This window comes from Somniosus microcephalus, chromosome 3 (genome assembly GCF_052327205.1).
Source record: "Somniosus microcephalus isolate GS21.2 chromosome 3, FLI_Smic_1.0, whole genome shotgun sequence".
NCBI classification, from domain to species: domain Eukaryota; kingdom Metazoa; phylum Chordata; class Chondrichthyes; order Squaliformes; family Somniosidae; genus Somniosus; species Somniosus microcephalus.
The window spans coordinates 283,812,062-283,825,224 of record NC_140989.1 but is presented as its reverse complement, the minus strand read 5'-3'; the positions used below and the strand labels follow the sequence as shown (position 1 = coordinate 283,825,224).

The 13,163-nt window shown below is 51.8% G+C and overlaps 2 protein-coding genes across 4 annotated transcripts in view; one reads left to right on the top strand and one right to left on the bottom strand.

Annotated features, from left to right (window-relative positions):
- The window catches only part of usp1 (ubiquitin specific peptidase 1), a 171,275-nt gene that overhangs the window by 68,092 nt on the left and 90,020 nt on the right, over nt 1-13,163 (bottom strand). The window lies entirely within an intron of this gene.
- LOC147122016 (proteasome subunit beta type-11-like) overlaps nt 6,649-13,163 on the top strand; it is a 47,364-nt gene continuing 40,849 nt past the window's right edge. The window contains exon 1 of the mRNA XM_085977000.1: nt 6,649-6,666. Coding sequence (XP_085833126.1) covers nt 6,649-6,666 — 18 coding nt within the window. The remainder of the gene's footprint in view (nt 6,667-13,163) is intronic.

The window sequence follows — 13,163 nt, the reverse complement described above, 5'->3', positions numbered from 1 at the left end:
AGGACCTATGCTTGACTTCACCAATCTTTTTCTCTTTACATATCTATAGAAGCTTTTACAGTCAGTTTTTATGTTCCCTGAAAGCTTACTCTCATATTATATTGCCTTCCTCTTACTTCTCACCTTTGTCCTCCTTTGGTGAATCCTAAAATGCTCCCAATCCTCATATTTGCTGCTTTTTCTTGCCAATGTATATGTCCTCTCCTTGGATCTTATGCTATCCCTAATTTCCCTTGTTAGCCATGGTTGCACCACCTTTTTTGTTTTATTTTTATGCCAGACAGTGATGAACAAATTCTATACTTCATCCATGCGATCTTTAAATGTTTGCCATTGCCTCTCCACCATCAACCCGTTAAGAAACGTTCCCCAATCAATCCTAGCCAGTTCGCGCATCATACCATCATAGTTTCCTTTATTTAAATTCAGGACCCTAGTCTCTGTGTCAACTATTTCACTCTCCATCTTAAATGAAAAACTATCATATTATGATCGCTCCTCCCCAAGGAGCCTCGCACAACAAAATTGCTAATCAATCCTTCCTCATTACCTGATATCCAGTCTAAGATGGCCTGATCTCTAGTTGGTTCCTCGACATGTTGGTCCAGGAAACCATCTCGTATACACTCTAGGAATTCCGCCTCCACAATTTTGTTACTAATTTGGTTATCCCAATCTATATCTAGATTAAAGTCAACCATGATAACTGCTGTGCCCTTATTGCACGCATCTCTAATTTCCTGTTTAATGCCATCCCCAACCTCAGCATTGCTGTTTGGGGGTCTCTATACAACTCCCACTAACGTTTTCTGCCCCTTGGTATTTCTCCACTCCACCTATACAGATCCCACTTCATCAGAGCTAATATCTTCCTTACTATTTTGTTAATCTCCACTTTAACCAGCAATGCTACACAACCTCCTTTTCCTTTTTGCCTGTCCTTCCTGAATATTGAATACCCCTGGATGTTGAATTCCCAGCCTTGGTCACCCTGGAGCCATGTCTCCGTAATCCCAATTATATCTTATCGGTTTACATCTATTTATGCAGCTAATTCATCCACTTTATTATGAATGCTCCTCGCATTAAGACACAAAGCCTTCAGGCTTGTTTTTTAACACTCTTAGTCCTTTTAGAATTATTATTTACTGTGGCCCTGTCTGATTTGCACACTTGATTTCTCTGCCTTCCACTTTTGCTTTTCTCCTTCCTGGTTTGCTTCTATCGTTGCTTCCCTTTCCTCTGTCTCCCTGCACAGGTTCGCAACCCCCTGGCATTTTAGTTTAAACCCTCCCCAACAGCACTAGCAAACACTGCCCCTAGAACATCGGTCCTTGTCCTGCCCAGGTGCAAACTGTCCAGTTTGTACTGGTTCCACCTCATGCAGAACCGGTTCCAATGTCCCAGGAATTTGAATCACTCCCCCTTGCACCATTCCTCTAGCCACGTATTCATCTGAAATATCCTTATGTTTCTACTCTGACTAGCACGTGGCACTGGTAGCAATCCTGAGATTACTAGCTTTGAGGTCCTATATTTAAATTTACCTCCTAACTCCCTATATTCAGCTTTTAGGACCTCATCCCGTTTTTTACCTATAGCGTTGATACCTATATGCACCAGTACAGCTGGCTGTTCACCCTCCCCCTCCAGGATGCCCTGCAGCCGCCCCGAAACATCCTTGACCCTTGCACCAGGGAGGCAACATACCATCCTGGAGCCCCATTTGCGGTCGCAGAAATGCCTATCTATTCCCCTTACAATAGAATCCACTATTACTGTAGCTCTCCCACTCTTTTTCCTCCCATCCTGTGCAGCAGATCCACCCGTGCTGCCAGGAAGTTGGCTACTTCTGCCTTCCCCCGATATGTCAACTCCCTCAACAATATCAAAAGTGGTTAATCTGTTTGAGAGAGGAATGGCCACAGGGGACCCCTGCCCTACCTGCCTGCGCCTACTACTCTGCCTGGCGGTCACCCATTCGCTTCCTGCTTGTGCAGCCTTTACCTGCGGTGTGACCAACTCCCTGAACATGCTATCCACTATGTCCTCAGCATCGTGAATGCTCCAGTATGTATCCATTGCAGCTCCAGCGCTACAATGCGGTCTGTCAGTAGCTGCAGCTGGATACACTTCCCGCACACATGGTCATCAGTAACACAGGAAGTGTCCCTGATTCCCACATAGTGCAGGAGGAGCATGCCACGGGGCCGAGCTGTGCTGCCATGAATGACCCTTTTTTAATTCAAATTAAATTAATTCAAATGAATACCACTAATTAAAAGAAAATTGAATGATATACTCAAGGGCCCTTGTTTACTAGGACTCCCCACTACACAACAGAGCCCTTAGAAACTATAACCAGAAAAATTAAGTTTGGAAACTGAAACAACGGTTAAACTGAGCCAAAATATCCCATAATTAACTAACTCTCACCCGGACAGTTATTATAAATTTTAATGATTAAATTCCTGTAATAATTACCCACAAGACTTGTAGGCAGATCCTCTCCCCCATTACCTTTTCTCAGTGAATTGAGTTTAGAGAGACGCCGAGCAGCTTCCGGAGGCTAATCTGGGGAAAGGGGTTAAAAACAAACTGGGAGCGGGCGGCCCAGGCCGGCTATTGATATGAGCTGTGATCAAAGGCAGAAGCACGGGCTTAGCATGAGTCTCGGCTGCTCACAGTTCATCTTATCCAATATGGAGTGAAACAGAGAAAAGTTTAAATTGATTGAGCGTTTCAAACTATTTCGCAGCAAATCAAGTATATTTGATTTATAGTCACTGCTCTAACGGCGGGAAAGGGGGAAGATTGATGGGTTATAACTGCTGGTCCTGGGGCGAGGTCCACATCCCGTGAATGAATAATATAAATAATAAAATACAGGTGCAGCATTTCCATTGGGCAGCAGCGATCCCCGTTTTGCAGTTTGAACGTTTCTGCCAGCGGCTCTGGGTGGTGCATTCTGGGTAATGCTCTGGATTCACCCGGACAGAGATAAACACCGCAACACGAGACAGTCACTGATTACAAAATAACAACAGAGAATGCTGGAAAAATTCAGCAGGTCAGGCAGCATCCGTGGAGGGAAATTTGAGTTGACGTTTCGGGTTGAAACCCTTCTTCAAAACTGGAAAGAAAATAAAAACATCGAAGGCAAAGCTGCGATCGAACAAAAGAAGAAAAGGAGACAATAAAAGGTATTAGAAGTCATATGAGATGGTAATGGGCCCGTGGAGACAAAAGGCAGCTGAGATTAGGTGTGAAGTGTACTGGCGGGCTAAGGGCAGCTGCACTTGTGCTGCATTGAAACCTTTGGCTCATTACTAATTCACTTGAGACAAATCGACCGACAAACAGAACCCAGACTCGCTCAGTGGCAATGGAAACATCTACAGTTCAATACACTGAGTGGACTCACCCGAGCAGATGACACTGGTGTCATTTCCATGTGAGCAGTTAAACTGATCCCAGGATGAAACCGGACAATCCCACAATCGGGACTCGTTCCCCCGGCACCTGTAGTTCTCCTTCCACACTGGGCCGGTTCCCTCCCCAAAGTGAGCTGCTCCCGGGGTTGCGGTGACTGCCCCGCACTGAAGGTGCTCACAGACCACGCTGGCGTCTTCTAAACCGAAGTAAACATCACACAGCGTCCCCCACTGCTCTCTGTGTCGCACTTCCACCCGGCCGGAGCACCCGGTGTCCCCGGATACCAGTCTGAGATCTCTGTGAACTAAATATTAATATATTAATTTTATATTGATGAATTAAAATAACGTCGGAAAAATATTTTAAGCTGGATTCACATCTCATCTGTTTACAGCTTAATAAAAACAACTATTACTCCTATCACCATGACTATTATTACTTCTACAACTATTATCACCATTACAACGACTGTTACTACCACTATTAATGCTAGTATTACCATTATACTAGTCCTGCTACTGATACCACTACTACAACTACCATTATTACTGCTAATGAGTTCACTGATACTGCAGCTTTTAGCACTAGTATTGCTACTGCTGCGTTCCTACTATTAATAAAACCAGGAATATAGATACAGGAGTAGACCATTCAGCCCCTGAGCCTGTTCCTCCATTCAATTAGGTCATGGCTGATCTGGACCTCAACTCCATGTTCCTGCCTTCACTCCAGATCTCTTGATGCATTTACCTACCAAAAATCTATCGATCTCAGCCTCGAATTTACACCTGTCTTTTGGGGGAGGGAATTCCTGATTTCTGCTACCGCTTTTATATGTCAATGTGCTTCCTGATCTCACGCCTGAAAGGCCGAGCTCTAACTTTAAGATTGTGCCCTAGTTCTAGATTCCCACACCAGAGGAAATACTTTCTTGGTATCTACTCATCCAATTTTTTGTATCACTTTAAATATCTCAATTACATAACCCCTGAACTTTCTAAGCTCAATGTTATACAAAGCAAATTTATGAAACCTGTCCTCATAATTTAACGCTTTTAGCCCTGGTTTCATTCTGGTGAATCTGCGCAGCGCCCTCTCAGAGACCAATATATCCTTCCTGATGTTTAGTGCCCATGACTGAACGCTGTACTCCAGGTGGGGTTTGACCAAGGCTCTGTACAATCAAGCAACACTCCCTCTCATTTGTATTCCAGCCTGCTTGCTATCAAGCCTGATATTTCAGTAGCCTTTTTCATTATTGTTATACCTGCGCATAGCTGTTAGTGATTTGTTTGCCGGGGCACACAATCCCATTTGCTCCTCCACAGTTCCTAGTCTCCCACCATTAAGAAAATATACCGATTGGTCTTTCTTGCATCCAAAATGAATGACTTCACACTTGCCTACAATGAATTCCACCTGCCACGGACTCGCCCACTCACTTGATCTGTTTGTGCCCCGTTGTAACTTTCTGATCCCGTCTGCACAACTTACTGTGCCTCCCAACTTAGAATAATCTGCAAAATTGGGTATACAACTTTCTGTTCCATCATCCAAGTCATTACTTAATATGGTGAAAAGCTGAGCCCACATACAGATCCGTGAAGAACATTACTTGCCTTGTCCCGCCAATCAAAGTTTTCACTTTATCTGTACTCCCTGTGCCCTACCACCAAAACAATTACTAGACCATGTTAAAAGGTAACCTTCAATCACGGGCACTTTTATTTATGCTCATAATCGCTTTTGCAGAACCTTATCTAATGCCATAAAGACACCATCCAAAGACATTCCCCTGACCTCCTTGTTAAGGACCTGCTCAAAAATTCAATCACACATAACTCAGAATCACAGAATGATACAGCACAGTTGGAGGCCATTCGTTCCATCCTGCCTGTGCCAGCACTTTGAAGGAGCTATCTAATTAGTCCCAGTCCCCTGTCATTTCTCAATAGCTCTGCAATACTTTTGCACTTCAAGTATTTCTCCAATGCCCTTTTGAAAGTTATTATTGAATCTGCTTCCACCACCCTTCCCAGCAGTGCATTCCAGATCATAACAACTCGCTGCATAAACATTTCTCCTCATTTCGCCTCAGGTTATTTTGCCAATTACCATAAATCTTTGTCCTCTGGCTACCCAGCATTGTGCCACTGAAAAATTTCATCTCTATTAACTCTATCGGAACCCTACCTGATTTTAATCACCTATATCAAATCTCCCCTTAACATTAATACTAAAGCAAAATGGAAATCTGAAATAAAAACAGAAAATGTTGGAAATACTCATCAGATCAGGCAGCACCTGTGAGAGGGAAACAGAGTTAACGTTTCAAGTCGATGACCTTCCATCAGAAGATCCACCACCCCCCCCCCAACTTAACCTTCTGTGCTCTAAAGAGAACAACCCAGTTTCTCCAGGTAACTGAAGTTTTTCACCCCTGGTATCATACCATTAAATCCCCTCTGCACCTTTCCTAAAGACTTCACATCTTTCCTAAAGTGTGGTGTCCAGAATTGGCCACAATATTCCAGCTGGGACTTAACTAGTGTTTTATAAATGTTTAAAATTACGTCCTTGCTTTTGTACTCTATGACTCTATTTATAAAGTCATGGATCTCCTAAGCCATTTTAACAGCATTCTCAAATTGTCCTGCCATCTTTAAAGATTTGTGTACGTACACTTCAGTTCTCTCTGTTTTGCAACCCCTTTAAATTGTATCATTTAGTTTATATCGCCTCTCCTCATTCCTCCTGCCAAAACCAATCCCTTCACGCTTCTCTGCATTAAATATCAGCGGCCATCTGTCTGCCCATTCCACCTGTCTGTCTTTGTCCTCCTGGAGTCTGTTACTATCCTCGTCACTGTTTGATACATTTCCGTCAGATGATGGAATCTGCAAAATCTGAAATGATGCCCTCTATGCCCAAGTCCTCGTCATTTATATAGATCAAAAAGAGCAGTGGCCCGAATTTCGATCACTGGGTGACACCACTGCACTCTTCCCTCCAGGCTGAAAACTATCCGCTCACAACTAATCTCTGCTTTCTGTCCCTTAGCCAATTTCGTTTCCACGTAGCCGCTGCCCTTTTAATCCCATCGGCTTCAATTTTGCTGCTAAATATATCATGTAGTTCTTTGTCAAACGCCTTTTGAAAGTCCATATAAACAATACCAGCAGTACTACTCTCATCTACTGTCTCCGGTACTTCATGAAAGAACTCAATCAAGTTAGTCAAACACGATTTGGCTTTAAGAAACCTGTGCCGGCTTTCTTTTAGTAACCAATATATTTTAAGTGCCAATAAACATTGACCCGAATTATTATCTCTAAATGTTTCCCCACCACTGACATTAGGCTGACTGGGCTGTAGTTGACAGGTTTACCCCTCGCCCCTTTTTTGCACAGGGGTGAAACATTTGCAATCCCCAAGTCAACTGGTATCACTTCCATATCTGAGGAGAATTGGGAGACTGGCCAGAGCCTCTACAATTTTCAACCTTACTTCCCTCAACAACCTAGGATGCATTCCTTGCAGACCAGGTAACTTTTCTACTTTGAGCAGTGCCAGCTTTTTAAATATTTCCACTTTATCTATTTTTACTCCTATCCCATGTGTCTAATACCTCCTCCTTTAATGGGACAATGGCTGCGTCCTATTCTCAGTAAAGGTAGAGGCAATGTACTCGTTTTGTACCTCAGCCATGCCGGCTGGCTCCACGAGAAGATTTCCTTGCTGGTGCCCACTTGGCTCCACATTTCCTTTGACTACCCTTTTACTATTTATATGTTTATAAAAGACATTTGGTTCCCCTTTGATGTTACACGCTAATCTATACCCATAAATTCGCTTTTACCCTCTTAATTTCTTTTCAGTTCACCCTGTGCTTTTTATATTCAGCTTGGTTCTCTATTGAATTACGAAGCTGACATTTATCATAAACTTAGCTTTTCTGTTTAATTTTAAGCTCTATATATTTAGACATCCAGGGAGCTCGAGCTCTGCATGACCGTCCTTTCCCCCTGGTGGGAATGTGTCTATTCTGTACCGAAACTATCATATGTTTGACGCCGCATTTACTGTTTAACCTGCAAGTTGCTAATTTACTGTTTTGTCAATATTTGATTCTATTCCACCTGGGCCAGATCCCTTGGGCTCACTGCATTCTGAGACTTCCTCAGGCTACAATGAACCAAATCCCTCATAATGCCCTTCACCATTGCCATTCCTGTCCTCTGTCACCTTTGGATAAACACCGTCCAGACCTGGGAACTTGTTAATTTTCAGCCCATATACTTTTCTAGCCGCTCGAGATTATTTTCACTGAAATGGTTAATTGTAATTATTTTGTTACTTAACAATTACTAGAGGTAGGGGAGGTCATCGTTTAGTGCATCATCTATTTTATAATCACCAGTTCTTTAGATTGTAATATCGTCTTCTCTGCCCTCTTCATGTTCATTTTCTGAACTCAGTTCACACTTTTATGTTTTGCGGTTCTGCTCCACTCAATTCCGCGTTCCTGTTAATCTCTGTGCCCACCCTTTTACCATGATCTGAAATTACTTTAGATTCCTCTTTGCAGAATTGTTGGAGGTGCAATTGTTCTTGGGCCGAAGTACAGAAAGACGACTTCAATGGAAAAGAAATTCGGACTGAGTGTGGAACAGGCCCCGATTCGCGATCACGCATTTTTCACCAGTTACTTTTCTCCACTTCACTTCTGAATAATTGGTTGTTGCATTTAGTATCATGATTGTTCACGGTTCTGTTTCTTCTGAACCTAGGCATGTGTTTACTCTCCCCCCCCTCGCTCTCTCTCCCCCCCCTCGCTCTCTCCCCCCCTCGCTCTCTCCCCCCCCCTCGCTCTCTCCCCCCCCGCTCTCTCTCCCACCCCCCTCGCTCTCTCTCCCCCCCCGCTCTCTCCCCCCCTCGCTCGCTCTCTCCCCCCCCTCGCTCTCGCCCCCCCCTCGCTCTCGCCCCCCCCTCGCTCTCGCCCCCCCCCTCGCTCTCTCTCCCACCCCCCTCGCTCTCTCTCCCCCCCTCGCTCTCTCTCCCCCCCTCGCTCTCTCTCTCCCCCCCTCGCTCTCTCTCCCCCCACCTCGCTCTCTCTCCCCCACCTCGCGCTCTCTCTCCCCCCCTCGCTCGCTCTCTCTCCCCCCCCTCGCTCTCTCTCCCCCCCTCGCTCTCTCCCCCCCCTTCGCTCTCTCTCCCCCCCCTCGCTCTCTCTCTCTCTTCCCCCCCCACTCGCTCTCTCTCTCTCTTCCCCCCCCACTCGCTCTCTCTCTCTCCCCCCCACTCGCTCTCTCTCTCTCTTCCCCCCCCACTCGCTCTCTCTCTCTCTTCACCCCCCACTCGCTCTCTCTCTCTCTTCCCCCCCCACTCGCTCTCTCTCTCTTTCCCCCGCTCGCTCTCTCTCCCCCCGCTCGCTCTCTCTCCCCCCCGCTCGCTCTCTCTCTTTCACCCCACTCGCTCGCTCTCTCTCACCCCACTCGCTCGCTCTCTCTCTTTCACCCCACTCGCTCGCTCTCTCTCTTTCCCCCCACTCGCTCGCTCTCTCTCTTCCCCCCACTCGCTCTCTCTCTCTTTCCCCCCACTCGCTCTCTCTCTCTTTCCCCCCACTCGCTCTCTCTCTCTCTTTCCCCCCACTCGCTCTCTCTCTCTCTTTCCCCCCACTCGCTCTCTCTCTCTCTTTCCCCCCACTCGCTCTCTCTCTCTTTCCCCCCACTCGCTCTCTCTCTCTCTTTCCCCCCACTCGCTCTCTCTCTCTCTTTCCCCCCACTCGCTCTCTCTCTCTTTCCCCCCACTCGCTCTCTCTCTCTCTTTCCCCCCACTCGCTCTCTCTCTCTCTTTCCCCCCACTCGCTCTCTTTCTCTCTTTCCCCCCACTCGCTCTCTCTTTCCCCCCACTCGCTCTCTCTTTCCCCCCACTCGCTCTCTCTTTCCCCCCACTCGCTCTCTCTCTTTCCCCCCACTCGCTCTCTCTCTCCCCCCACTCGCTCTCTCTCTTTCCCCCCACTCGCTCTCTCTTCCCCCCACTCGCTCTCTCCCCCCCCCACTTGCTCTCTCTCCCCCCCCCACTCGCTCTCTCTCCCCCCCCCACTCGCTCTCTCTCCCCCCCCACTCGCTCTCTCTCCCCCCCCACTCGCCCTCTCTCCCCCCCCACTCGCTCTCTCTCCCCCCCCACTCGCTCTCTCTCCCCCCCACGCGCTCTCTCTCTCCCCCCCACTCGCTCTCTCTCTCCCCCCACTCGCTCCCCCCCCACTCGCTCTCTCCCCCCACTCGCTCTCTCTCTCCCCCCCACCTCGCTCTCTCTCTTCCCCCCCCACTCGCTCTCACTCTCACTTCCCCCCCCACTCGCTCTCTCTCTTCCCCCCCTCACTCTCTCTCTCTCCCCCCCACTCGCTCTCTCTCTCTCTTCCCCCCCCACTCGCTCTCTCTCTCTCTTCCCCCCCACTCGCTCTCTCTCTCTCTTCCCCCCCCACTCGCTCTCTCTCTCTTTCCCCCCGCTCGCTCTCTCTCCCCCCGCTCGCTCTCTCTCCCCCCCGCTCGCTCTCTCTCTTTCACCCCACTCGCTCGCTCTCTCTCCCCCCCCCACTCGCTCTCCCTCCCCCCCCCACTCGCTCTCTCTCCCCCCCCACTCGCTCTCTCTCTCCCCCCCCACTCGCTCTCTCTCTCCCCCCACTCGCTCGCTCTCTCCCCCCCCACTCCTCTCTCTCTCCCCACCTCGCTCGCTCTCCCCACCTCGCTCTCTCTCTCTTCCCCCCCCACTCGCTCTCTCTCTCTTCCCCCCCCACTCGCTCTCTCTCTCTTCCCGCCCCCCACTCGCTCGCTCTCTCCTCCCGCCCCCCACTCGCTCGCTCTCTCTAACCCCCCCACTCGCTCGCTCTCTCTCTCTCTCTTCCCCCCCACTCGCTCTCTCTCTTTCCCTCTTCCCCCCCCACTCGCTCTCTCTCTTTCCCCCCCACTCGCTCTCCCTCTCTTCCCCCCCACTCGCTCTCTCTCTTTCCCCCCCACTCGCTCTCTCTCTCTTTCCCCCCCACTCGCGCTCTCTCTCTTCCCCCCCCACTCGCTCTCGCTCCCTCTTCATCCCCCCCACTCGCTCTCTCTCCCTCTTCCCCCCCCCACTCGCTCTCTCTCCCCCTCTCCCCCCCCCGCACTCGCTCTCTCTCCCTCTTCCGCCCCCGCTCCCGCTCTCTCTTCCCCCCCGGCTCCCGCTCTCTCTCTTCCCCCCCCACTCTCTCTCTCTCTCCCCCCCCCACTCGCTCTCTCTCTCTCTCCCCCCCACTCGCTCTCTCTCTCTTCCCCCCCCACTCGCTCTCTCTCTCACTTCCCCCCCCACTCGCTCTCTCTCTTCCCCCCCTCGCTCTCTCTCTCTCCCCCCCACTCGCTCTCTCTCTCTCTTCCCCCCCCACTCGCTCTCTCTCTCTCTTCCCCCCCCACTCGCTCTCTCTCTCTCTTCCCCCCCCACTCGCTCTCTCTCTCTTTCCCCCCGCTCGCTCTCTCTCCCCCCGCTCGCTCTCTCTCCCCCCCGCTCGCTCTCTCTCTTTCACCCCACTCGCTCGCTCTCTCTCACCCCACTCGCTCGCTCTCTCTCTTTCACCCCACTCGCTCGCTCTCTCTCTTTCCCCCCACTCGCTCTCTCTCTCTTTCCCCCCACTCGCTCTCTCTCTCTTTCCCCCCACTCGCTCTCTCTCTCTCTTTCCCCCCACTCGCTCTCTCTCTCTCTTTCCCCCCACTCGCTCTCTCTCTCTTTCCCCCCACTCGCTCTCTCTCTCTCTTTCCCCCCACTCGCTCTCTCTCTCTCTTTCCCCCCACTCGCTCTCTTTCTCTCTTTCCCCCCACTCGCTCTCTCTTTCCCCCCACTCGCTCTCTCTTTCCCCCCACTCGCTCTCTCTTTCCCCCCACTCGCTCTCTCTCTTTCCCCCCACTCGCTCTCTCTCTCCCCCCACTCGCTCTCTCTCTTTCCCCCCACTCGCTCTCTCTTCCCCCCACTCGCTCTCTCCCCCCCCACTCGCTCTCTCTCCCCCCCTCACTCGCTCTCTCTCCCCCCCCCACTCGCTCTCTCTCCCCCCCCACTCGCTCTCTCTCCCCCCCCACTCGCTCTCTCTCCCCCCCCACTCGCTCTCTCTCCCCCCCCACTCGCTCTCTCTCTCCCCCCCCACTCGCTCTCTCTCTCCCCCCACTCGCTCCCCCCCCACTCGCTCTCTCACTCCCCCCCACCTCGCTCTCTCTCTTCCCCCCCCACTCGCTCGCTCTCTCTTCCCCCCCCACTCGCTCTCTCTCTTCCCCCCCCCACTCGCTCGCTCTCTTCCCCCCCCACTCGCTCGCTCTCTCTTCCCCCCCCACTCGCTCGCTCTCTCTCTCTTCCCCCCCCACTCGCTCTCTCTCTTCCCCCCCCACTCGCTCTCTTCCCCCCCCACTCGCTCTCTCTCCCCCCCCACTCGCTCTCTCTCCCCCCCCACTCGCTCTCTCTCCCTCTTGCCCCCCCACTCGCTCTCTCTCCCTCTTGCCCCCCCACTCGCTCTCTCTCCCTCTTCCCCCCCCTCGCTCTCTCTCCCTCTTCCCCCCCCCCTCGCTCTCTCTCCCTCTTCCCCCCCCACTCGCGCTCTCTCTCTCTCTCCCCCCCCCACTCGCTCTCTCTCTCTCTCTCTCCCCCCCACTCGCTCTCTCTCCCCCCCTCACTCGCTCTCTCTCTCTCTTCCCCCCCCACTCGCTCGCTCTCTCTTCCCCCCCCACTCGCTCTCTCTCTCTTCCCCCCCCACTCGCTCTCTCTCTCTCTCTCCCCCCCCCCTCGCTCTCTCTCCCCCCCCACTCGCTCTCTCTCTCCCCCCCCACTCGCTCTCTCTCTCTCCCCCCCCACTCGCTCTCTCTCTCTCCCCCCCACTCGCTCTCTCTCTCCCCCCCCACTCGCTCTCTCTCTCCCCCCCACTCGCTCTCTCTCTCTCACTTCCCCCCCACTCGCTCTCTCTCTTCCCCCCCCTCGCTCTCTCTCTCTCCCCCCCACTCGCTCTCTCTCTCTCCCCCCCACTCGCTCTCTCTCTCCCCCCCCACTCGCTCTCTCTCTTCCCCCCCCACTCGCTCTCTCTCTCTCTTCCCCCCCCACTCGCTCTCTCTCTCTCTTCCCCCCCCACTCGCTCTCTCTCTCTCTTCCCCCCCCACTCGCTCTCTCTCTCTCTTCCCCCCCCACTCGCTCTCTCTCTCCCCGCTCGCTCTCTCTCCCCCCGCTCGCTCTCTCTCTTTCCCCCCGCTCGCTCGCTCTCTTTACCCCCGCTCGCTCTCTCTCTCTTTCCCCCCACTCGCTCTCTCTCTCTCTTTCCCCCCACTCGCTCTCTCTCTCTCTTTCCCCCCACTCGCTCTTTCCCCCCACTCGCTCTTTCCCCCCAATCGCTCTTTCCCCCCACTCGCTCTCTCTTTCCCCCCACTCGCTCTCTCTTCCCCCCACTCGATCTCTCTTTCCCCCCACTCGCTCTCTCTTTCCCCCCACTCGCTCTCTCTTTCCCCCCACTCGCCTCTCTCTTTCCCCCCCACTCGCTCTCTCTTTCCCCCCACTCGCTCTCTCTTTCCCCCCACTCGCTCTCTCTTTCCCCCCACTCGCTCTCTCTTTCCCCCCACTTGCGCTCTCTTTCCCCCACTCGCTCTCTCTTTCCCCCCACTCGCTCTCTCTTTCCCCCCACTCGCTCTCTCTTTCCCCCCACTCCCCACTCGCTCTCTCCCCCCCCCACT